At 44.4% G+C, this 25,488-nt stretch overlaps 1 protein-coding gene across 1 annotated transcript in view; it reads right to left on the reverse strand.

Annotated features, from left to right (window-relative positions):
- TLL2 (tolloid like 2) overlaps positions 1 to 25,488 on the reverse strand; it is a 219,481-nt gene that overhangs the window by 155,557 nt on the left and 38,436 nt on the right. The window contains exon 2 of the mRNA XM_060192830.1: positions 24,615 to 24,728. Coding sequence (XP_060048813.1) covers positions 24,615 to 24,728 — 114 coding nt within the window. The remainder of the gene's footprint in view (positions 1 to 24,614; positions 24,729 to 25,488) is intronic.

The following is a 25,488-nucleotide window of genomic DNA, read 5'->3' on the forward strand; positions in this document are numbered from 1 at the left end:
AGACAGAGAAATTGAGAGTGGAGAGGGAGATACAGAGGGAGACAGACAGAGAGACACCTAAAGACTCGCTTCATCACCCGTGAAGCTTTCCCACTGTTGATGGGGACCAGGGGCTTGAACCTGGGTCCTTGCGCGTTGTAATGTGTGCATTTAACTAGGTGCGCCACCACCTGGGCCCCATTTAGTGCCACTTGTCACTGAAGGTTCCTCTACCTTCCCTCATGGAGCTTTGCTGTGGAAAGCTGCCTGAGCTTGCTTCCTTCCTTCCTTCCTTCCTTCCTTCCTTCCTTCCTTCCTTCCTTAAAATATATTTATTGATTATTGGATAGAGAAAGAGAGAAATTGAGAGGAGAGGGGGACATAAAGAGGGAGAGAGACAGAGAGACACCTGCAGCCCTGCTTCACCACTCATAAAACTTTGCCCCTGCAGGTGGAAACGAGGGGCGTGCACTGGACCCTTGTGCACTGTAATGTGAGCGCTTAACCAGGTGCACCACCACCTGGCCCCATGGCTGCCTAAGCTTTCTTAGCTTCTTCTCTCCAGCCCTTGTAGTGTGCTCTTATTATTAGTATTATTATTTTATACAAGGAGGCCACAACTGCATTTCTGCCAACTGATGGGGGTCCACTGGAGGGTCTCAGGTTAGTTGAAAAAAAAAAAAAAAAAGATGGTTATTAGATTAGCTGAGCACACAGCAGAAGCACATAGTACCCATGCATGCACAGACCAGAAGACTTCTTCTTTTCTTTTCTTTTCTTTTCTTACCTTTTGCCAGAGCACTGATCAGCTCTGGCTTCTGGTAGTGTAGGGAACTGGACCTGGGACTTTGGAGTCTGACAATTTCTTTGCATAATCATATGATCTCTACCCCCATCCAGAAGATTCCTTCTTAATCCTCAGAAAACTTAGAGTCCACAGTTTCATTAATATATATATATATAGTTATATATATATATGTATATATATACATATATATATATATATATAATAGAGAACAATCGAGAGGAGAAGACAGAAAGGGGGAGAGAGAGAGAGAGAAAAAAAAGACAGACATTTGCAGCACTACTTGACCACAAGTGCAGATTCCCCCCTGCAGATGGGTATCAGGGACTTGAACCCAGGTCCTTGCACATAGCAATGTATGCACTCTACCAGGTGCACCACACTGCTGCTGCACACTGCCCCCCATCCCCATTTCATTTCACAGGGAAGGAAACTGGAGGCCCATGAGGTGAACTGACACAGCCAAGGTCCGTCATACAGTGGGTGACTCTGAAGGGTCACTTCATCATCAAGCCTATAGTGAAATACACTATTTGAGTAACAGATGCATTTGAAAAAAAAGTGGGGGGACTGGGCAGTAGCTCACCTGGTGACAATGCACAAGGACCCCAGTCCCCACCTGTATGGGGAAAGCTGCATGAGTGGTGAAGCAGGGTTGCTGGTGTCTTTCTGTCTCTCTCCCACTCTATTTCTCCCTTCCCTCTAGATTTATGGCTGTCTCCATCCAATAAATAAATAAAGCTTTTAAAAAAAATGCACAGTATTAAGAAAATTGAAAATGTTAAGTTGAAAAAAACAGGTGGTGAATATTTGTTGGATTGAAACACCCTTGTTTTATTATTTTAAGAAGATTATATTTGGGGGCTGGGCGGTAGCGTATCGGGTTAAGCACACATGGCACAAAATATAAGGACCAGTGTAAGGATCCCAGTTCGAGTCCCTGGATCCCCATCTGCAGGGGGGGGGCAGTCGCTTTATGGGTGGTGAAGCAGATCTGCAGGTGTCTGTCTTTCTCTCCCCCTCTCTGTCTTTTCCCTCCTCTCTCGATTTCTCTTGTCCTAGCCAGCAACAACAGCAGCAATGGCAACAATAAAAATAACAACAACAAGGGCAACAAAAATGGGAAAAATGGTCTCCAGGAGCAGTGAATTCTTAGTGCAGGCACTGAGACCCAACAATAACCCTGGAGGCAAGAAAAAAGATTATATTTACTTTTTTAGTATTTATTTATTTTGGATAGAGACAAAAATTGAGAGAGAGGGGAGAGATAATGGGGGAGAGATAGAGACACCCACAGCACTGTTTCACCACTCATAAAGTTTCCCCCCTGCATGTGGGGACGAGGGGCTTGTACTGGGGTCCTGGCACACTATAATGTGAGCATTTAACCAGGTGTGCCACTGCCCATCCCCCAAACAGCCTTGTTGAATCAAAAAAGGACTCACCACAAGGTTCTCTTAAGTTAGGTAGGGGATTTAAAAGAATATTTAGTTCATTGTTACTAGAGCAATTGATCGAAGGGCTACAGTAAAGTATAATTATTCTATGTCATTCAATATTAAAAGTCAAATATCATTTAAACTAACAAAAGGAAGTAGAATCCCATTCAGTGAATATAAACAAAATGCACAGGTAAAGGGGAGTGAAAACAGAATCAGATCAGAATCAGATTAAGGGGGTACAAGGAAAGATATTCAGGAAAATGAGACACAATATTTGAATTCAACATTCCGGTTTTTGTTGGCAAAAACTGAGAGGCAGAGCTGGAGAGAAAGCTCATTGGGTAGGGTGCACTTCTTGCTACGCAGAAAACCCAGGTTTGAGTCCCAGCACCACACGGCAGTGACACCAGGGAATGCTCCGGTACTGTAGTATCTTTCCATCTCTCTTTATACATCTCTCTTAATGAAAGAAGGCCCAGGAATGGCAAAATCCTGGAGGCATGAGGTCAGTGCTATGCAAAAACAAAACAGACTCAGAGATAGATACTGGATCTCAATCTGACACTAGTCACCCCTACCTTTCATGAGGCTATGGTCCCTGAATTCCATGTCAACAGGGGGCCAGGTGGTGGCACACCTGGTTGAGCACACGTGTTATAATGAGAAAGGACCCAGGTTCAAGCACCCAGTCCCCACCTGCAGGGGAACAACTTTCTAAGTGGTGAAGCAGGGCTGCAGGTGTCTGTCCCTCTATCATCCCCTCCCCTATCTATTTATTTTTTAATTTTTTTATTATCTTTATTACTGGATAGAGACAGCCAGAAATTGAGAGGGGAGGGAGAGATAGAGAGGAAGAGATGGAGAGACACCTGCAGCCCTGCTTCACCACTTGTGAAGCTTTTCCCCTGTAGGTGGGGACCTGGGGCTTGAACCTGGGCCCTTGCACATTGTAACATGTGTGCTCAACCAGGTGTGTCCCCCCTCTATATCTAGCTGGCTCTATCCAATAAATAAAGATAATAATAAAAAAGTATCTTACCCCACAATCTTGTCGATCATTATTAAATCATTAATAAAATAAATTAAAAAAAACAAGCAATCTAAAACTAATTTTATGTAACACCAAAAAAAATTAAAAAAAAAAGATGGCTGGCTGCTAGAAGCTCATGAAGCACTTCCCTGTGCGAGGGGGATATCTAAACGGCTCCCACCTCCACTTCTACAGGATCAATTCACTCATTCATCACCTCCAACAAGCCAGGGGTTATACCCTCATTCATTCTTCCCCCAGCCATTGCCACAGATCTACCACCTGGTCCACTAGCCATTAGTTTCCTCTTTATACCTCCCCAGGACTCTGGCATCGAGCCTTCACTTTATAAACCCTCCCCCTGGAGGCCTCCTCCATTCTGAGGATTTGCACAGTACCCGTATCCACACAGTTGGGCACCAGAAGCATTCAGTGATGAGGGTCACTTGAGTTGAGGGACAGTGATGTAGAGCTGGGTGTGGTGGCCACGATGGGTCCCCGGCAAAGAAGAGGCAAAAGCAGTATGAGTCACCACATGGCCCCTGAGGAGAGGAGCCAGCCTTGTTCTTTTCTTTCTCCAATTGCTCGTCTAGTCCTTAAGAGACCTTCTTGACTCTGCTCTGTCCTTAGATGACATGCGAATGTCCTCTTAAAGCCTTTTCCTTCAGCTCTTAAGTGGGACTCCGTATCTCAGAGCTTGAAGAAACTTACCCAGAATGCCAGGTACTACATTCTTGCTTGTTAAGGTTTCCCAAGCCAGTTTCCCAGTCCTTAACTCACATTCCCAGATTTATGGTCCAGGTAGCAGCCTAAGATGATTACTCCTTGGATGAATATGAGAGTGACCACCACCCTCCACTTGGTCTTGCACCCCCACTGTGGCTCCATGTGGACTCCTAGTCTGTTTTCTCCAAACTCTCTTTCTATTTGCCTCCAGGGTGATCACAGGCAGGGTGCTGGCACTGCCAATCCACTGCTCCCAGCAGCCATTTTTTCCTTTTTTTTTTTTCTGTATAGGACAGAGAGAAATTGAAGGGGGAGATCAAGAGGGAAGAGACAGAGAGACACCTGCAGAACTCTTCACCACTTGTGAAGTATCCCCCCTGACCATGAGGAGCCAGGGGCTTGAACCAGGATTCTTGCACAGGTCCTTGTGCTTCGTACTATATGCACTTAATCCGGTGTGTTCCACCCACCTCCCCAAACTCTTGACAAACATAACACAAACCTGGGGGCTGTATACCGGCACACCTGGTTGAGCGCACATGTTACAACGTGCAAGGACCCAAGTTTGAGCCCCCAGATCCCACCTGCAGGGGAAAAGTTTCATGAGTGGTGAAGCAGGACTGTCAGTGTCTCTCTATCTCTCTTCTTCTCTATCTCCCCCTTCCCTCTCGATTTCAGTCTATTCAATATATAAATGAAGATAATTTAAACTTAAAATTAAGTATATATTTTAAAAAATAACACAAACCAACCAAAAGGTGAATTTACTTTTCCCAACACTTCAAGTTCACAGTGAACTCTGGCTACCAGCCAAGGCATAGGTCAGCCTTAGAATGAGGCTCCAGGGAAGAAGCTTATGTTGCATTCTGTATTCTTTCCCAAAGAACAGATGTGCACTTTATCAGATGCCTCTTTATCATCTCAAATCATCTGACTAAATTGAAACTTTATGGGGAGGATGACTGCCCAGTCTTATGTGACTCCTGTGGTCCCCTTCTCTCCCGGCCACTGACTGCTCTCTGCCGGCTGAGCTGGGTCTGACACTGTGGCCAGCTCTGTCCTTGGTCTTGATCTTGGGAATTGAAGGAATTTGACCCCAGCACTCCAGGGTTGGTCTCTATCTGGTCTCTTGGGGGAGAGCAGAGGGACAGGGCAGTAAGAAGGCCACCATGCATTCTGGAGGCTCATGGCTTCATCCACAATTCCAGGAACATGTCCCTGGACCATTCATGCATCCAGCCTGAAGCTGGGTCTAAAGAGGAAAAAAGAAACCAAAGATGAGTCACAACAGCGGACAGACTGGTAGGTATAACAAGGCATGCACTGAATAACAGTCTGAGAGAAGGAAGGGTGAAAAGAGGCCCCCAAATGACCATCACCTCTCAAAGTCAGTGATGGGAGGAATCAAGTGTCCCCTGTTCAAGGAGATGGAATGAGTGGGGATGCCAGAGGCCATACTAGAAGGCATGGAGTATAGTGGTTAAAAGCATTAGGCAGAGTTAAATCCTAGTCCTGCCTCTGTCAAGAATTAGTTGTGTGAGCAAAGACAGATTATACATCTCTCTGAACACTAGCTTTCACCAGTACACAGTCTGTATAGCTCATAAGTAAAGATTAAATGAGTTTATATACATAAAAATCATACTCCACATAACTAGTGGGTAGAGAGGGCATTAGGGATCCAGTGCATAACAGTGAAGAAAGACTTCAGTTGGGCTATGAACAGCTATATGCCACCAAGCTAGAGAACCTGAAAGAAATGAACAAGTTCCTAGATACCTACAAACTTCCAAAACTAAGCAAAGATGAACTAGAAAATATGAATAAGCCACTCACAGCCAAAGAAATTGAAACAGTTATCAAAAACCTTCTCAAAAACAAAAGTCCTGGGCCATATGGTTTTACAAATGAATTCTACAAAACCTTTAAGGAAGACTTAACACCTCTACTTGTAAAAAGCTTCAAAAAGATTGAAGACATAGGAATACTCACTCCCTTCCAGCTTCTATGAAGCCAACATCACTCTGATACCAAAAGCAGACAGGGACACAACATAGATGCTAAAATATTGAAAAATTCTAACCAATTAGATATAGCAGAATATTAAAAAATTTTCATCATGACCAAGTGGGGTTTATCCCAGGGATGCAAGATTGGTAAATCAATATGTAAATCAACCAACGTGATCCACCACATCAATAAATGCAAGACCAAAAACCACATGGTCGTATTGATAGGTGCAGAGAAAGCCTTTAACAAAATACAACATCTCTTTATGATCAAAATACTACAGAAATGGAAATAGATGGAAAATTCCTGAAGATAGTGGAGTCCATACATAACAAACCTACAGCCAACATCATACTCAATGGTGAAAAACTGGAAGCATTTCCCCTCACATCAGGTACTAGACTGGCCTACCCACTATCACCATTACTATTCAACATGGTGTTGCAAGTTCTTGCCATAGCAATCAGGCAAGAGCAAAGAATTAAAGGGATACAGATTGGAAGAGAAGAAGTCAAACTCTCCCTATTTGCAGATGATATGATAGTATACATAGAAAAACCTAAGAAATCCAGCAAGAAGCTTTTGGAAATTATCAGGCAATATTAGTAAGGTGTCAGGCTACAAAATTAACATACAAAAGTCAGTGGCATTCCTCTCTGCAAACACTAAGTTAGAAGATAAAATCCAGAAATCAACTCCTTTTACAATAGCAACAAAAACAGTAAAATATCTAGGAATAAACCTAACCAAAGAAGTGAAAGACTTGTATACTGAAAATTGTGAGTCACTATTCAAGGAGATGGAGAAAACACAAAGAGTTGGAAAGATATTCCATGTTTTGGGGTTGGAAGAATTAACATCATTAAAATGAATATACTACACAGAGCCATATACAAATTTAATACAATTCCCATCAAGATGCCAATCAATCGTCTTGGGAGACTAGAACAAAAGCTACAGATGTTTATTTGGAACTAGAAAAGTCCTAGGATTGCTAAAAAAAAATCTTGAGAAGAAAGAACAGAACTGGCAGCATCACACTCCCAGATTTTAAATTGTATTATAGGGCCATCATGATCAAAACTGCTTGGTACTGAAACTTAAATAGGCACACTGACCAGTGGAATAGGATTGAGATCCCAGAAGGAAGCTCCCACACCTATGGACATCTAATCTGTGACAAAAGTGCCTAGACTATTAAATGGGGAAAGGGAGGGTCTCTTCAACAAATGGTGTTGGAAAAAAAATGGGTTGAAACATGCAGAACAATGAAACTGAGCCACTATATTTCACCAAACACAAAAGTAAATTCCAAATGGATCAAGGACTTGGATATTAGACCAGGAACTATCAGATACTTAGAGGAAAATATTGGCAGAATTCTTTTCCATCTAAATTTTAAAGGCATCTTCAATGAAGCGAATCCAATTACAAAGAACACTAAATAAAAAAATAAATAAACCAATGAGACTACATCAAATCAAACAGCTTCTGCACAGCAAAAGATACCACTACCCAAACAAAGAGAACTCCCATAGAGTGGGAGAAGATCTTTACATGCCATATATCAGATAAGGGCCTAATAACCAAAACTCAGCAACAAGAAAACAAATGACCCCATCCAAAAATGGGGAGGGGATATGAACAGAATATTCTCCATAGAAGAGATCCAATAAACAAGCCAACAAACACATGAAAAAATGCTCAAGTCATTGATGGTCAGAGAAATGCAAATAAAGACAACAATGAGATATCACTTCACTCCTGTGAGAATGTCATACATCAGAAAAGATAGCAGCAACAAATGCTGGAAAGGTTGTGGGGACAAAGGAACCCTCCTGCAATTGGTCCCAACTCCTGTGGAGAGCAGTCTGGTGAACTCTCAGAAGGCTAGAAATGGACCTGCTCTTCTTCTTCTTCTAGCGTTTACCCTTCTTCCGTAGCCAGTCAACAGCGTCAGGTTGAGCCTGTTGTAAAGTTTCGAGACCTCCTTTGAATCTGGAGAGGTGGCAGTCGTTGACTATGTGGGTCATAGTCTGTCTGTAGCCGCAGGGGCAGTTCGGGTGGTCTCTGGCTCCCCAGCGATGGAACATAGCGGCGCACCGGCCATGGCCTGTTCGATAGCGATTAAGGAGGGCCCAATCATAACGTGCTAGGTCAAAGCCGGGTTGACGCTTGCAGGGGTCTGTGATGAGGTGTTTGTTCTTTACCTCAGCTGACTGCCAACTCTGTTTCCAAGAGTCTAGAACAGAGAAGTTCAGTGTAGGCGTAGGGGACCAGATTGGGTGACGAGATGCCAAACGTTGGACAGGGTGGGCGAAAATATCCGCATATATTGGCAGGTCCGGTCGAGCGTAGACGTGGGAAATGAACTTAGATGATGCTGCATCCCGACGAATATCTGGCGGGGCGATGTTGCTAAGAATTGGCAGCCATGGAACCGGGGTGGAATGGATGGTTCCAGAAATTATCCTCATGGAGGAATATAATTTGGAATCAACGAAGTGGACATGGGGGCTACGGAGCCATACTGGGGCACAGTATTCTGCAGTGGAATAGCATAATGCCAGAGATGATGATCGTAGTGTGGAAGCGCTTGCGCCCCATGAGGAGCTGGCCAGTCTTGCAATGATGTTATTCCTGGCGCCCACCTTTGCTGCAGTTTTTATGAGATGTTTGTGAAATGACAGGGTGTGATCGAGAGTAACGCCAAGATAGACTGGCTGGGCTTCATGCCGGATTCTCGTATCGTCAAGCTGCACATTAAGCTCATGCGAGGCCGAGGCATGGTGTAGATGGAAAACAGATGATACCGTTTTTGCAGTGCTAGGGATTAGTCGCCATTTTTTACAGTAATCAGATATCAGAGACATGTCTTTCGTGAGTGTTTCCTCGAGGATGTCAGACTTGGATGCCTGAGTTGCACAGCAGATGTCATCGGCATAGATGAACTTCCTTGAAGAAGTTTCTGGAAGGTCATTGATGTAAATATTAAATAGTGTAGGAGCCAGAACAGAGCCCTGGGGGAGGCCACTTGAGACAAGTCTCCATATGCTAGACTTGTCACCCAGATGCACCCGGAATCTTCTGTTTTGGAGAAGAAACGATATAGTGTTGGCCACCCATGGAGGCAGGCATCTTGAGATCTTGACTAGGAGACCACGGTGCCAGACCATGTCATAGGCTGCTGTGAGATCAACAAAGACAGCACCCGTCTTTAAATTCTTCTGGAATCCATGTTCAATGTAAGTTGAGAGGGCCAGGACTTGTTTGCAGGTAGATCTTCCTGGGCGGAAACCAGCTTGGGCGGGTGATAGGAATTTCTCTTTAAGAGGAGAAATTCATGACAGAAGCAGCCTCTCAAGGAGTTTGTAACACACGGAGAGGAGAGAAATTGGTCTATAGCTGGCGGCCAGTGTTGGGTCTTTCTTTGGTTTCAAAACTGCTATTATCTTCGCACGATGCCAAATTTTGGGCATAGATTCAGATTCCAAGATGTGGGACAGGAATGTAGTGAGCCACTTCTTTGCCACGGGGCCCAAGTTAAGAATGAGTTCTGGGATGATGTTATCATAGCCAGCAGCCGTTCCCGGTTTAACCCTCTTCAAAGCATCTTCCAGTTCAGACAGTGTAAAGGGAGAGAGTTTTGGAGATGGACAAGATAAACCTGCAATTCCTCTCCTGGGGATATATCCTAAGGAACCAAACACACCCATCAAAAAGATTTGTGTATATCCATGTTCACAGTAGCACAATTTGTAATAGCCAAAAACCTGGATGCAATCCAGGTTTCCAACAACAGATGAGTGGCTGTGCAAGTTGTGATCTATATACACAATAGAATACTACTCAGCTATTAAAAAATGGTGAATTCATCTTCTTTACCCCATCTTGGATGGAGCTTGAAGAAATCATGTTAAATAAGTCAGAAACAAAAAAATGAATATGGGATGATCTCACTCTCAGGCAGAAGTTGAAAAACAAGATCAGAAGAGAAAAACTAAGCAAAACTTGGACTATAGTTGGTGTACTGCACAAAGTAAAAGACTCTGGGGTAGCGGGGAGGGTTCAGGTCCTGGAACATGATGGCAGAGGACGTCCTAGTTGGGGTTGTATTGTTATGTAGAAATGTTATAAATGTACAAAGTATTGTATTTTATTGTTGACTGTAAACCTGTAATCCCACAATAAAATAATAATAATAATAAATAACAGGAAAGTTTCCAATGGAGAAGATGAGATACAGAACTCTGGTGGTGGGAATTGTGTGGAATTATACCCCTCTTATCCTATGGCCCTGTCAGTCATTATTAAATCAATAAAAAAAATAGCACCACATTCCCCAAGGGGAAAAAAACAGTACTTTCAGTCTGCAAGAAACAAGAAGAGACTTTAATTGGGGCTGAGAGTTGTATGTAGACACCCATCACAGGGAGATATGAAATCATACCCATGTGTCAACAACTCTCTTTAAACCATTATTTTCCCCCAATAAAATGAGAAAAATAATCACAGTGGCATGTGGGAAAATAGACTTCAGTCTAATTCACAGTGGTTCTGTGCTTCTTTCTAAAAATATTTTTAAATGTCTTTATTTATTATTGAATAGAAACAGAGAAATTGAGAAAGGAGGGGGAGATAAAGGGTGAGAGAGACAGAGAGATAGCTACAGCCCTGCTTCACCACTCATGAAGCTTTCCCCCTTCAGATGGGGGCCAGAGGCTTGAACCTGGGTTTTTGTGCACTGCAATGTGAGTGCTTAACCAGGTGCACTAGCACCTGGCCCAGTTCTGTGCTTCTTTAGGCAAAGTTGGAAACTGTACTTCTCTATCCAAGAGTTTTCTGGTGGGGTTTATAAAAATTATTTCCTTTTTCATACAATTTTGGACAAACTAGAGTTCAAAATATTTTCTTGGTAATTTGAGACATGGTATTGACCAATATCATATATTGTTAGCATACAGCAACTGCTAGTTATTCTCAGTGCTCTGTTTGCTATTGCTACAAAAAAGCAGAAAACCTTGGGGACCCAACGCTGGTGCACCCAGTTGAGCTCATATATTACCAAGCACAGGGGGCTAGATTTGAGCCTCCGTCTCTCTCCTTCTCCTTTCCCCTCTCAATTTGTCTCTGTTCTATCAAATAAAATAGAAAGAAAAAAACAAAGGGTAACAAAAAAAAAATCACTAGCAATGAATTCATAGTGCAGGCACTGAGGCCCAGCAATAACCCTGGTAATTTAAAAAAAAAAATCAGAGAACCTAAATCCACTTTTGGGTCTCTATCTTGTTTTGGGAGGAGCAGTGTAATCTTTATGCTCATGACTGATAATCTCCATGTAACAGTTAAGGTCTAAATTAGATCAGGTCACACTGATGCAGGTCCAGCAAGAGAGTTCAGGGAGGCACAGTAAGAAGAAATCCTAGCCATTGAGGGAGTGTGGAGTGTGGAGCACAGAGGTGGCTCTGAGAGAGAAAACAGAACTGCTGCCACAGATTCAGCTCTGGTGCTGCTATGGTGGCCAGTGATTACGGAACACCTACAAGGTGTCAGACCTGGGGAAGGGGGAGGGAGTGTGACATGGTACCTTTTTTTTTTTCCTTCTCCATTTTATAGGATAGAACAGAGGTAAATTGAGAGGGGGGTTAGATAGAGAGGGAGAGAGAAAGAGAGACACCTGCAGCCCTGCTTTCCCACTTGTGAAGCTTCTCCCTGCAGGTGGGGAGCAGGTGCTTGAACCCGGGTCCTTGTGCATATAGCACTACTATGTGAGCTTAACCAGGTATGCTGCCACCTGGCCCCCATATGTTTTCTAATCTCTCTTGAAAGACAGGTAGCATTATCCCCTTTTACAAAGAAGGAGTCACTCTCAGCCCCCACAGGAAATCAGGATCAAACCAGAGCCACAAGCCCAGGCCTGCCCGACTCCAACAGTCACATCCACCTCCACTGCAATTCTACAAGGTCTATAAAGTCCAAAGGAGAAAAATCACCAACACCATGAAGCAGACAGAAAACGGAGGCTACAGACCAGACTGTCATACTTGGGATCCAGGAAATGATCAAAGCCTACACAATTACAAGCAGCATATTCTTTCACTCAGCTCCCTCCTTCACTCTGGGTTACCTTTATTTCAGAAAAGCATTCATAAAAAAAGAAAGAAAGAAAGAAAGAAAGAAAGAAAGAAAGAAAGAAAGAAAGAAAGGAAGGAAGGAAGGAAGGAAGGAAGGAAGGAAGGAAGAAAGAAAGAAAGAAAGAAAGAAAGAAAGAAAGAAAGAAAGAAAGAAAGAAAAGCATTCATAATATTCATCTGACCAACAAAAGATCTGAGAGCCCCAAACTGTCAAGTCCAGAGTACTGACAGAAAGGAAGTGGGGGGGGGGGGGGCGGGGTGTTGGTGCATCCTGTTAAGCACACATAGTATGAAGCGCAAGGACCTACACAAGGATCTGGGTTCAAGCTCCCAGCTCCCCACCTGCAGGGGGGACATTTCACAAGCAGGGAAGGAGATCTGCAAGTCTCTCTCTCTCTCTCTCTCTCTCTAGTGCAGCACTGAGTCCCAGCAATAACCCTGGAGGCAAAAGAAAAAGAAAGAAAGAGAGAAAGAAAAAGAGAGAGGAGAGAGACAGAGAGAGAGAGAAAAGAAGGAATGAACGAAGTCATCAAGCCATCTCTGGGTATCCTTCCTCCAGCCCTGAGATCACACTGGACATTACCAGATGTGAAAGGAGACAGACTTGAATTCCACCACTTGCTCCAGCAAGAGTTTAACCTGTGAGCATTTGATAGTTTAGGACACTGTTCCTTCTACAAGATGCTACAGGGAGCCACACTCTATAGCATTTCTCACCTGGGCACTTGTCAGTTAGCAGCACTCCTAGCCTCAAGAAAGAGGACTAATGAAGCCATGTCATTAGAAGCCATGTCTACAAACTTAGGGACTGTCTCTAGGAGACAAAAGGCAAAAAGAAAAAGTCACAGTCTATTAAGGGCTTCAAATGCCTACCTACTTATACCAGCTGCCAAATTCCCAATAGAGTTTAAGCTGTAAGAAAAAAAATTACTAAAGTAGCCAGAGTGGTGGCACACCCTGTAGAGCACATATGTCACTGTACACAAGGACACAAGTTCAAGCCCCCAGTCCCTACCTTCATGAGCGCTGAAGCAATGCTACAGGTGTCTCTATCCCTCTCTCCCACTTTATTCCCTCTCAATTTCTTTCTGTCTCTATCCAAAATAAATAAATAGATAATTCGTGTGTGTGTGTGTGTGTGTGTGTGTGTGTGTGTGTGTGTGTGTGTGTGTATGTGTGTGTGTTGGGAGTAACAAAAGTGTTGGGTGTCTTTTTTACACCCTCAAGCCTTGGAAGGCAGACCCAAACACCCTTGTCATACATGTGAATTTAAGGATTATAAGCAATTGTTTTGGGTGCTATTGCTTTTCTGTTTGAATGTCAGAGTCCCTGAAGACTCGGAGGCCTTTAGTTCTCCTCATTTGTTTCAGTCTGAAATGCCAGAGTTTGGATGTAAAGTTTGGACTGGCTTGAAAGAAATGAAAGCCTGGCTTCGAGAGGCCCTTCACTGATATGGGGAGACTGAGACTAGGTGACGGTAACTTGTGCTGCTCTAAGTCACAGGCAGAGCAGGAGAAAGAACTCCAGGCTCTGCTGGGTGGGCCTGGAGATGAGGACTAGACAGAGGACAAGTCACCCAAACTCACATCTTTGACTTTCTGTTGCTAATTATTATTGGACCTCAGATGTCCAGACCATTGAGCTTATGCCAACACCATCCCTACACAGATGGCAGGAGCTCAGGAAGTGAGGGTTTAGAGCAAGGTTGATTTTTTTTTTGTTCTCTTTATTTTACTTATTTTAGAATCAGTCAGAAATCGAGAGGGAGGGGAAGATAGAGAGGGAGAGAGACAGAGATACCTGCAGCCCTGCTTCACCACTTACGAAGCTTTCCCCCTGCAGGTGGGGACCAGGGGACTGAACCCAGGTCCTTGAGCACTGTAACATGTGCGCTCAACCAAGTACGCCACCGCCCCTGTTGATTTTTTAAATAGAGGCAGACATGGCCCAACGGCTCAGAATAGACAAGGCTGGAAACATCAGCTTCCATCAAAGCCAATAAGTAATTCAAACCATTTCCCCATTTAGAATCCTCATCACAAAGATCAAGAAATCAGATCCATTATCCACATGAAGATAACTACAGGGCGAGATTTCCTCTCTAGGTTTTCTGGATGTTTGCAGAGTTCTACACTGGCTTCCTGAAATCTCTACAAGGAACAAACAAATAAAATGTCCAGAACGTAAACCATATGAGCAGATTTCCTCCACATCTTAAATGGTGAGGAGGAGGGGTATTAGAGATCTAGAAGTAGACTGTCAGCCAGGTCATGGCACAGCTGAGAGAGCACACATTACAATGCACAGGGCCCTGGGTTCAAGCCCCAGTCCCCATCTGCAGTGTAACAGTGCTGCAAGTGCCTCTCTTTCTCTCTCCCTCTTCCTCTCTTCCTCTTCTTTCTTGATTTCTCTATCTCTTTCCAATAAATAAACTTTTTTTTAAAAGTTAGAAATGGGCTATAAGGTTCTTCAGCATCACACAGAACAGACTGCTATAGGGCCTGAGAGTGAGTGTGCCTGTCTGTGTGTGGGTCCCACTAAGTACTTCCTTCACTACACAGCTAATCCGATTAGCAGCTTTAGGAAACTCTGCAATGTTAATTCAAGCGCCCCATTCACAGGACTGCTTGGCCCATGCCTGCCCAGAGCTCCCATTCTTCTCAGTGCAAATAAAAACGCACACAGAAGGACTTTCTCTCCCTCAAGAATGTGCTCTTGCCTCCTTGCCCCCACACAACATCCAAAAGGTTGCTGCCACTTCCTCTGGCGGCTCCCATGAAAGGGAAGTGCGGGGGAGGGGGGTTCTCTGAAGCAGAGGGGATGGGGTGAGAATAGAGCTTTCTCCACCCTAATAAAAAAAATAATAAAAATAACAGAGGGTCGAGTGGCAGCGCAGTGGGTTAAGCGCACATAGGGCGAAGCGCAAGGACAGGTATAAGGATCCTGATTTGAGCCCCCGGCTCCCCCACTGCACAAGCAGTGAAGCAGGTCTGCAGGTGTCTATCTTTCTCTCCCCCTCTCTGTCTTCTCCTCCTCTCTCGATTTCTCTTTGTCCTATTCAACAGCAATGACAACAATAATAATAATAACAACAACAACAACGGCAACAAAATGGGAAAAATCATCTCCAGGAGCAGTGGATTCATAGTACAGGCACTGAGCCCCAGCAATAACCCTGGAGGCAAAATAATAATAATTATTATTAATAATAATAACAATAATAATAATGATGACACTGTCAGCCTAGAGGCCTCCCATAGTTGGCAGCCATGCTGAGGAGAGAGGAGTCATGAGGACATCAGATAGAAGGCCCTGGAAGAGATAGGGGCCTTTACTTCTTCTTTTTATCATTTTATTGAGGGTGGGGTTAATAGTTTCCAGCACAGTTGTTGGCACATGGGTACAATTTCTCATCTCCCCATGACAGGTGTCTGCAGAACTCTCCTGCCCCCCAACATAGGTCCATTTCTACCATTTTAAACCAGGAACTCAAAGCACCCTCTCCCCCCTCCCTCCCTGCCCTCCTTCCCCAGAGTCCTTTATTTTGGTGCAATACACCAAACCCAGTCCAAGCTTTACCCTGGGTTTCCCCTTGCTGTTCTAATTTCAAACCCGCCTATGAGTAAAATCATCCCATATTCATTCTTCTCTTCTTGGCTGATCTCACTTAACACGATTCCTTCAAACTCCATCCAAAATGAGGTGAAGAAGGTGACTTCACCATTCTTTATTTTTTTAATTTTATTTTAATGAGAGAGAGAGAGAGAGAGGAAAGCAGGAAGACCAGAGCCCTGCTCAGCTCCAGTTTATGGTGGTGCTGGGGATTGAACCTGGGACCTACAAACTTTACGCATGAAAGTTTTTTGCAGAACCAATTTGCTATATCTCTCCAGCCTGACTTCACCATTCTTAATAGCTGAGTACTATTCCATTGTGTATATATACCACAACTTACTCAGCCACTCATTCATCTGTCATTGGATGCCTGGATTACTTCCAAGTTTGGGCTGTTAACAAATTGTGTTGCTGTGAAGATAAGTGTACAAAGATCTCCTTGAATAGGCATGTTTGTTTCCTTAGGATATATCCCAAGAAAAGTACTGACAGGTCATAGGTTAGGTCCATTTCTAGCCTTCTGAGAATTCTCCTATCTACTCTCCACAGGGGTTGGACCCATTTGCATTCCCATCCACAGTGTAAAAGGGTTCTTTTACCCTCTGCAACCTCTCCAACATTTGTTGTTACTGTCCTTTGAGATGGACCTTCCCTTCTTTTTTTCCTATATACTGGGGTCTGGAAGTAGAGGGTCTAGCTAGAACTGAAGCTGAAAGGAGGGAAACTCTGCAACCTGTGGAGACACAGTGTCATTGTGTTTGGCTGTAGAACTAGAACGTGAAGGGAGCTGTGTATGGAGTTTGTGGGTATGGAAGGGGGCACAAGGATGGGACAAAGAGATGCTTCCTTTCTAAAATATTTTTTGTTTTACTTATTTATTCTGGATAGAGGCAGAAAGAATTTGAGAAGGGAGGAGGGACAGAGAGGGAAAGAGACAGAGAGACACCTGCAGGCCTGCTTCACCACTTGTGAAGCAACTCCCCTGCAGGTGGGGAGCCGGGGGCTAGAACCAGGATCCTTACACCAGTCCTTGCACTTTGCGCCACCTGCGCTTAACCCACTGCGCTACTACACAACTCCCAAGATGCTTCCATTTATGACAGAGGACACAGAAAGCTTTGAGGGAGCATTCTTGTATTAAGATGTGTTTATAAATATTGTTGACTATAAACCCAGCCATGACATCATCTCCCCAGACAATAACTTGGATCCACCTGTATATCAGATTTCAGGCTCAGGAAAAAAAGAAAAAAAAAAAAACTAGTATAGCCACGGACCCTTTGGAATATAACTAAAATATGCCTACTAGCTATCCACAAAATGGAGGACCCCCTCCAACTCTTCATCTGCGCTATTCTAGCCTTTAAGTTCATGATTGATCAACAATTTGTTTGGCTTTGTATGTTAACTCTCTTTTCAGCCACCAGGTTCCAGATGCTAGCATGATGCCAACCAGACTTCCCTGGACAGACAACCCCACCAATGTGTCCTGGAGCTCCACTTCCCAAAAAAAAAAAAAAAAGATGTGTTTATGGGTTCATAAGAAAAGGAACCAGAGTCCAGAGCCTTGGTGTGGCACATGCAGTGTGGGGGTCTAACCCTGAACCTCATATTTGGATGTCAGATTCTGCACCAGTGGTGCCACCTCTGGGGGCAGGAACATCACAGTATTAGCTTCCAAGGGCAGCCATAGCAAATGACTGATTCCATTCAGTGACTTCAAAGCACAGAAATTTTTTCTCTTGGTGCTGGGATCTGGAAGTCTGAAACCCAGCTATGGGCAGGACTCTGCTCCCTCCATTTGAAGGGTCTAGGCAGGAGTCCTCCTTGCCTCTCCCAAGGTCACGGTGGATTTTGGCAGCCTTCTTCCTTCTAGGCTTAGAGCAGCTCCGGCACACTCGCTGTCTCCCCTTTCCTCTCTGCTGGGTCTGGCTTCTGTTTTTATGAGGATGCCAGTGGTCGGATTTAGGGCTCACCATAAATCTAGAATGATCTCATCTCAGGTCTTTAACTAATTAGATCCTCCAAGACCTGGTTTCCAAATAAGGCCTCTTTTTGAGGTTGCAGGCAGACAGGATTTTAAAGGGACACAGTTCAGTCCAATACAGGGATTGCAGGGTCAGTACCAGGAAGATCACTAGAAGTAGAATAGGATGGGGGGGGGAAGAGAGACTAGAGACTGGAAAGTAGTTAAAACTGGGGGGCAGGTGATGGTGCACCTGGTTAAGCACACATAGTACTAAGCGCAAGAACCCACTCAAGGATCCGTGTTTGAACCCCCCCCCCCCCCGCGGCTTCCCACCTGCAGGGGGGACGCTTTACAAGTAGTGAAGCAAGTCTGCAGTTATCTCTTTTCTCTTCCTCCCTCCCTATCTCCCCTCTCAACTTCTCTCTGTCCTATCAAATAAAAAAAGGGGGGGAAGGCTGCCACGAGCAGTGGATTCATAGTGTAGGCACTGAGCCCCATAGATAACTCCAAGTAGTTAAAACTAAGCAACACAAGCCAGGGACTTCTAGATGAGCCAGGAGGCTCCCTGCTAGTAGTGACTTTTCTCTGTGGCCAGGGCAGCATCCTGAGTGGGCTTCTAAAGACACCAAACACAAAGTCTTTCCTCACCCCTTGACCCAGAAAGACTCTGGGCTTCTTTCCAAATAATAGTAAAGAAATTATGTACAGGCATCTCTGTTGTCATGCATTCTAACAGCCACAGGTCTGTTTACAGAAGACACACACAGCCTGGGAATAGGGAGATCTAGGTTCTAGCCTTACTTCTGCCACTGAGTCCAAATTCATAAGAGAAACCAAGAAAAGGATGCCGCTGGGTCCTCCCCTTCCCATCTTACCCCAACCCACTTCCAGGGATTCAGACCTCTCCCCCACCAAAAAAAAAAAAAAAAAAATCCAGAACACACGGGCCAGGCAGTGGTACACCTGATTAAGTGCTCACACTACAGTGCACAAGGACCCAGGTTCAAGCCCCTTGTCCTCACCTACAAGGGGAAAGCTTCAGAAGTGGTGAAGCAGGGCTGCAGGTCTCTCTCTCTCTCTCTCTCTCTCTCTCTCTCCCTCCCTCCCTCCCTCTCTATCTCCCTATCTCCTCCTCCCCTCTCAATTTCTCTCTGACCCTAGTCAATAATAAATAAATAAAAATAAAATGGTAAAATCCAGGACACTATCCAAAACTTGGAGAGGAAACAATCTGTATCTAAAAAAATAAATAAATAAATCTATCCTTCACCCATTTGGAAGAAAAAAAAGAGGCAAGCCTATGTATGATTCCTTTGTAATTTCATCTTAAGCAAATGATTAAAAGTCGAAGCATAAGAATGGCTACAGCAGCACTGTTTCTAATAAGGGACAAAAAACAGACAAAGGCAAACAACCTTCATGTCCATCTGCATGGAAGCCGGTTGCCAACTGTGACAGAGTGGCACACTGGACCACAACTGTCGCTACGTGTGACCAACCACGTATGTGCTGCATGGAAGGAGGCCTGCAGTGTGTTGCTGAGGAAAGAACCAGGCCAGGAGAGAGCATGGAGAGAAGTCCTCGGGCAGTGAGGCTGAGCAGAATCCAGCAAGCAGATAATGAGGAAATCACTACGGCAGGGACAACAGGGGTTTTCACTTTCTACTTCACTCAATGTTGAGCTATAGAGCTTTTCTTTTTTCTTTCTTTCTGACAACTAGCAGTGCAGTGTAATCAGCAAAAATAATCTTTAAAATTCCAATTCTGGAAATAAAATGGCTATTGTAGGTAGATGCAAAGTACCAGTAGACCTTAGAGGAAAATAATCAGGATAAAAAATATACCAGGAGTTCTGGTGGTGGGAATTGTCCTATGGTTTAGTCAATGTTTCCTTCTTATAAATAAAAAAATTAAAAAGACAAAAAAATATACCAGGAATATGGGGGGTTGGATGGTGGTGCGCCTGGTTGAGCGCATATGTTACAATGTTCAAGGACCTGGGTTCAAGCCCTTAGTACCCACCTTTGTGAATGGTGAGGCAATGCTGCAGGTGTCTCTCTCCCTCTCTACCTCCTTCTTCCCTCTCAATTTCTGGCTATCTCTATCCAATAAATAAAATAACAAATATAAAAAGAGTTTATCAAGCAGGAAGCACCACATCAATCAATACAAGGTCTCAGGCTCAAGTCTCCAATGTTCCCTCCAACGTGAAGCAAATTTTCTTTTTACTTTTAACCAGAGTACTGCTCAGCTCTGGCTTACAGGGACTGAACCTGGAGCCTTGGAGCCTCAGGCATGAGATTCTTTGCATTAAGCAAATTTTCCACTTTGCATTTTACCTGGAAATAACTCCCATAAGAGTATTCCTTCTACAAGGACAGAATTGGAAAACACGAAGTAAAACTTGGACAGGATTTGGAATATTACGCCAACACAAAGGACTCTGTGGGAGAGGAAGGGGGTTAGAGTGCTGGAGGTGGGAGGGGCTCTAGGATGCTGGTGCATGATGGCGGGAACAGACCTAAGTTGGGGATCAGAGTATTTTGCAGACACATATCAGGTGATGAGAAATTGTACCCATGTATCAACAATTGTACTGGAAATCATTACACCCCACCCCCAATAAAATGATATAAATACAGTGTCCCTTCTACAAATTCTGAGAATAGGGAGGAGAAAGAGACAGAGTTCACAGTCACCATATATTTGGTATGTGTTAAGAACTCCGCACACATTCTTTCCTATTTCCCCTTATGGCATCACTCTGAGATGAATACTATTCCCAGGAGACAGATGAAAGGCACTGGCTCAGAGTTTCTGAAACCCAGTTCACAGATTCAAGCTTAGGCGACCTGACCTTAAAACCCACGATGATAGTGATCAACTCCAGAGTCTTCCAGTCTCCTGCTACCTCCTCTCTTTCGAACTGACACTGCTCAATGCCTCTGAGAGACAAAGTACTGACCTACCTCTGAGAAGTGCAAAGCTAAGTATGATAGGGGAAACTCTGCCTTATTTTATTTCATAGGAGAGAAGGGAAAAGAAGACCTCAAGTTCGTAGCGTGTTAGGCTGACTTGATGACCATAAGTGGATGCTATGAGGAAAGGAAGGGGGAGGTACTTAGAGGAGTCCTTGGGAAAACTCTAAGCAGGAGCTGGGCATGGAGCACAATGGCTGGCTACTACCAGCATCTCTCTGAGGACTCTCACATTTGCCAAGCCTGTATTTCCCAGGTAGTGCCATGGAAAGCCTCCCAATCAACAGGACCACCTACAGAGGTGACCCTGAGCACTTATGATGGTAGATAGGTATCAACTGACTGCTGTGTAGAAAAAAAAAAAGTATGGAAGGTCAGGTGGTGGTGCACCTGGTTAAGCGCACCCATCACAGTGTGCAGGGGTGCAGGTTCAAGTCCCGGGTCCCCATCTGCAGATGGAGTAGTAGAATTATAAAAAGATGCTTCTAAACAAACTGTTTCTCTTAGCTGTGACCCTGGACTGAGAGCTCAGACTGACAGGGACTCAGAGGATACACAGATTCTCATGCTAAATATGAATAGACCTGGGGCCTATGTTAGATCGATGGGGTTAATAGTCGATGGTATTTATATACTTTTCTCATATTTGGGAGACACTCTCTGCCCTAATCCATCTTTCTAGCCCTAGTCTCAATTCTAACACCATCTTCCCAGACAAGACTTTTACGAGTTACGTGCATATAGTATGAACTGCAAAGTGCAAGGGCCCACACAAGGATTCCGGTTCTAGCCCCTGGGTCCCCACCTGCAGGGGGGGGTCGCTTCACAAGTGGTAAAGTAGGTCTGCAGGTGTCCATCTTTCTCTCTCCCTCTCTGTATCCCCCTTCCCTCTCAATTTCTCTCTATCTCATCCAATTTTTAAAAAATGGAAAAAATGGCCACCGTGACCAGTGGGTTCTTTGTGCTGGCACCAAACCCTAGCGATAACTCTGGAGGCAAAAAGGAAAAAAGAAAATAGAAAAAGAAAAGGAAAAAGGAAGAGGAAGAAAGAAAGAAAGGAAGAAAGAAAGAAAGAAAGAAAGAAAGAAAGAAAGAAAGAAAGAAAGAAAGGTCATAGAATGGGCCATCAAGGAAAAAAAAAACTAAAAAACTAAAATGCCTAATTGCTTCTCACCCCTCTACTAGCAACAGGGTTTCCCTGACCCCCCACAAAACCTTTGCCTTTTGCTCCAACCCTCCTCAGTAGTTTCACTGTGGACTTGGCTCTTGTTTCTTGAGGACCATAGAGCAGCTCCCCCACCTCCACTCTGGGCACCTCTCTACTCACCCCTCTGACAGGTACTTTCAGCACCTACAGTTACACCTCCCCACCGCAGCCCACCTAGAAGAGCTGCCTTCCAGTGACCCACGCCTTACAGCTGCTCCTCAGACTGACTCCCCTCACCTTCCCAGCTTTTACGCATGGCTTCCCCTCCAACTAAAATATCTGTTCTCAGTTATTTTTATTTTATTTGTATTTATTTATTATTGATTAGGGACAGAGAGAAATTGAGAGGGGAGAGGAAGATAGAGAAACAGAGACACCTGCAGTACTGCTTTACTCCCCCTGCAGGTGGGGATGAGGGGCTTGAACTTGAGTCCTTGCACACCGTAATGTATGCGCTTAACCAGGTGTGCCACCGCCTTGGCCCCACTGTTCTCAATTCTTCACCTCTGAAACTCCTACTCATCCTTCAAGACACAATGCTTAAATTCCCATGATGCCTTCCTTGGTTCACTTGGATTGGCTTCTCATTATTTACTTTCCCCGCTATTCTTGGCTCCTTACAGCACTTGCCAGGAAGAATTAGAACTGTCTACATTTCAGTCTCATTCCACTAGACAGGGAACCCTTTAATAATGCATCTTCTGTTGTGTTCCAGGAGCTAGGTGAGCCCTTCACCTTTGGAATCCACCTCCCTCCTCCTACCCCTGCCAACTTTCACCAACTGCACTGACTGTTGGCTTCATCTCCATGTTATATATTGAACTTTGGAGTTGTTACAAGGTCGGTTCAGGTCTAAGCCCTACCTGCCTGATGTGAATAAGCTTCTATAGTGCATTTGGTCCATGACAGGTACTCATGAGGAATTTAAAGTGATGGGGGGACAGGTGGTAGCACACCTGGTGGAGTGCACAGACTACAGTGTGCAAGGTTCAAGCCCCTGACCCCCACCTGCAGAGGAAAAGCTTCATGAATGATGAAGCAGGGTTGCAGGTGTCTCTCGGTCTCTCTCCCTCTATCTCATCCCCTCAATTTCTGTCTTTAATCAATAAAAACAAATATGATAAAATAAAACAATTTAAAGCTTCAGTGAGCAAGACAAATAAGTTCTATAGGTACATGTAACAAAAGTTTACAATATTTTTTGTACACTTAAAATTTGGTAAAAGAGTTAAAGATGTTGAGTGCTCTTTTTTTAATTTTTTATATTTATTTATTTTCCCTTTTTGTTGCCCTTGTTGTTTTTCATTGTTGTTGTAGATATTATTGTTGTTGTTGATGTCGTCGTTGTTAGATAGGACAGAGAGAAATGGAGAGAGGAGGGGAAGATAGAGATGGGGAGAGAAAGATAGACACCTGCAGACCTGCTTCACCGCCTATGAAGTGACTCCCCTACAGGTAGGGAGCTGGGAGCTCAAACCAGGATCCTTACACCGGTCCTTGCACTTTGCGCCGCGTGTGCTTAACCTGCTGCGCTACCACCCGACTCCCAAGTGCTCTTACTGTAATTAAAAGAAGGGAGAGGCCAAGTGGTGGCTCACCTGGTTGAGTGCATGTTACAATGAGCAAGGACCAGGTTCAAACCCCCAGTCCCCACCTGCAAGGGGAAAGTTTTGCAAGTGGTGAAGTAATGTTGCAGGTGTCTCTCCTTCTCTCTCCCTCTCTTTCTCCCCAATCCCTCTTGATTTCTGGTAGTTTCTATCCAATAAATAAATAAAGATAATTTATTTTTAAAAAATAATTTTAAAACATTTATTTATTCATTTCCTTTTTGTTGTCCTTGTTTTGTAGTTATTATTGTTGTTGCTGTCGTTGTTGTTGGATAGGACAGAGAGAAATGGAGAGAGGAGGGGAAGGCAGAGAGGGGGAGAGAAAGACAGACACCTGCAGACCTGCTTCACCGCCTGTGAAGCGACTCCCCTGCAGGTGGGGAGCAGGGGACTTGAACTGGATTCCTTATGCCGACCCTTGTGTTTTGCGCCACATGCACTTAGCCTGCTGTGCTACCACCCGACTCCCTAAAAATAATTTTTTTAAAAAAAAAAGATCTCAGGAAAATCTGAAGAGTTCCACTAGACAATAAGCCATCACCAGCGACTTCAGGACTTCAGTCTCAGCTCAGCTGCCTCTGAGAATGACATTTCCACAAAGCTGAGGCAGCTGAGCCCAGAGGGCAGGGCCCATTACTACTCACCCCTAGGCTGGAGGCCAAGAGGAAGAATGGGAGAAGAGCACCCAAATTCTGAAGTCCCAACTGTGCCTCCTGTTTATGACTTTCCTGGACTTTGATGTGAGTTGCTGCCAAATATGTGCAGAAAAATCTCATACCATCCCCACCCCCAGCCAGTCATTATCAACAACACCCTGGAGCATGCACCAAATGAAACCTTTCCAGGCATTCTCTCCAGCTGGACATGCAGGAGCCCCCTACCCCCAACACACACATGAGACAACACAGAACTCAAGGCTGCAGCCTCTGAGCTCAAGTCTGAACCCAACCTTGAAAATTTTTACAAAGATTTTCTTAGAAAAATCGACAAACTTGGAGGTTCCAGCTCCACGGCCTGCAGTGGAAAAGAAGGGGCTACCTCACTGGGTGGACACTGCTCTACAAGGTCAAATACAGCTGAGGAGATCAGGGGGACGGCGAGGCTGGACTCACTCGTGCCATGCCTGTGCCCGGCTTCCTCCGAGGGTTTGAGCCAGTCTCTGGCTTTGTCGATGTGGAATAGCTTCAAGTCATCTTCATCTAAGGCAATGTCTCCCCAAAAGACAGCTGGGAAGAAAGACACATAATTGGGTAAGTTTAGGATAAAAGAAGAAAACAAAACAAAACAAATAAAGCCTAAATTTACAAATACCCCAGCACTTAGTACTGGGTGATAAACTCTAGAAAAGTAGAAAAGAGTTCAAATTTCTTCCTGAGTCTAAGACATGGGACTGGATACGAAAGAAGAAGAAGACATAATTATTCTTTGTACCATCACAATACACCACAGGACTGGCCTACCCACCATGAAGATCAACACATTAGGTCTGTATAAGACATTTTTTGAAAGATGATCCTGAATTTAGCTGAAAGCAGCTTAAGGCAAAAGCACTTCATAAAGATGACTGTGAATTACAAAAAAAAAAAAAAAAGGCATAATACAATCAATGACTCAGTTGTCCACAATGTGTGCTTCCCTCCCCCGGGGAAAAACTATAATACTCCACAGCATTGATGTCAGAACTGGCCATTGCAGGGTCTGGTCCCCAAGGTGGTTAGTAGAGCCATTTTCTTTAATACTAACAGTCTCAGCAGTGGCTTGTGCTGAGTGATGGTCAGTGAGGCCAATAGACACCCAGGAATGGTCCTCAAGAGGGGAGGGGGATGGCCAACTTAGTACTAGTACCCAGTCTGGGGTGACCCTTATATAGCCAGCAGCTGGAAGAGGATACAGCCTGGTGCCCCTCCAGAGGCACACACTGAGAAGCCCCACACTGGATTCTACCCAGCCAGGACCCAGAAAGCCTTCTCACACACCCAGCTAAGC

This window comes from Erinaceus europaeus, chromosome 1, assembly GCF_950295315.1.
Source record: "Erinaceus europaeus chromosome 1, mEriEur2.1, whole genome shotgun sequence".
Taxonomy (NCBI): Eukaryota; Metazoa; Chordata; class Mammalia; order Eulipotyphla; family Erinaceidae; genus Erinaceus; species Erinaceus europaeus.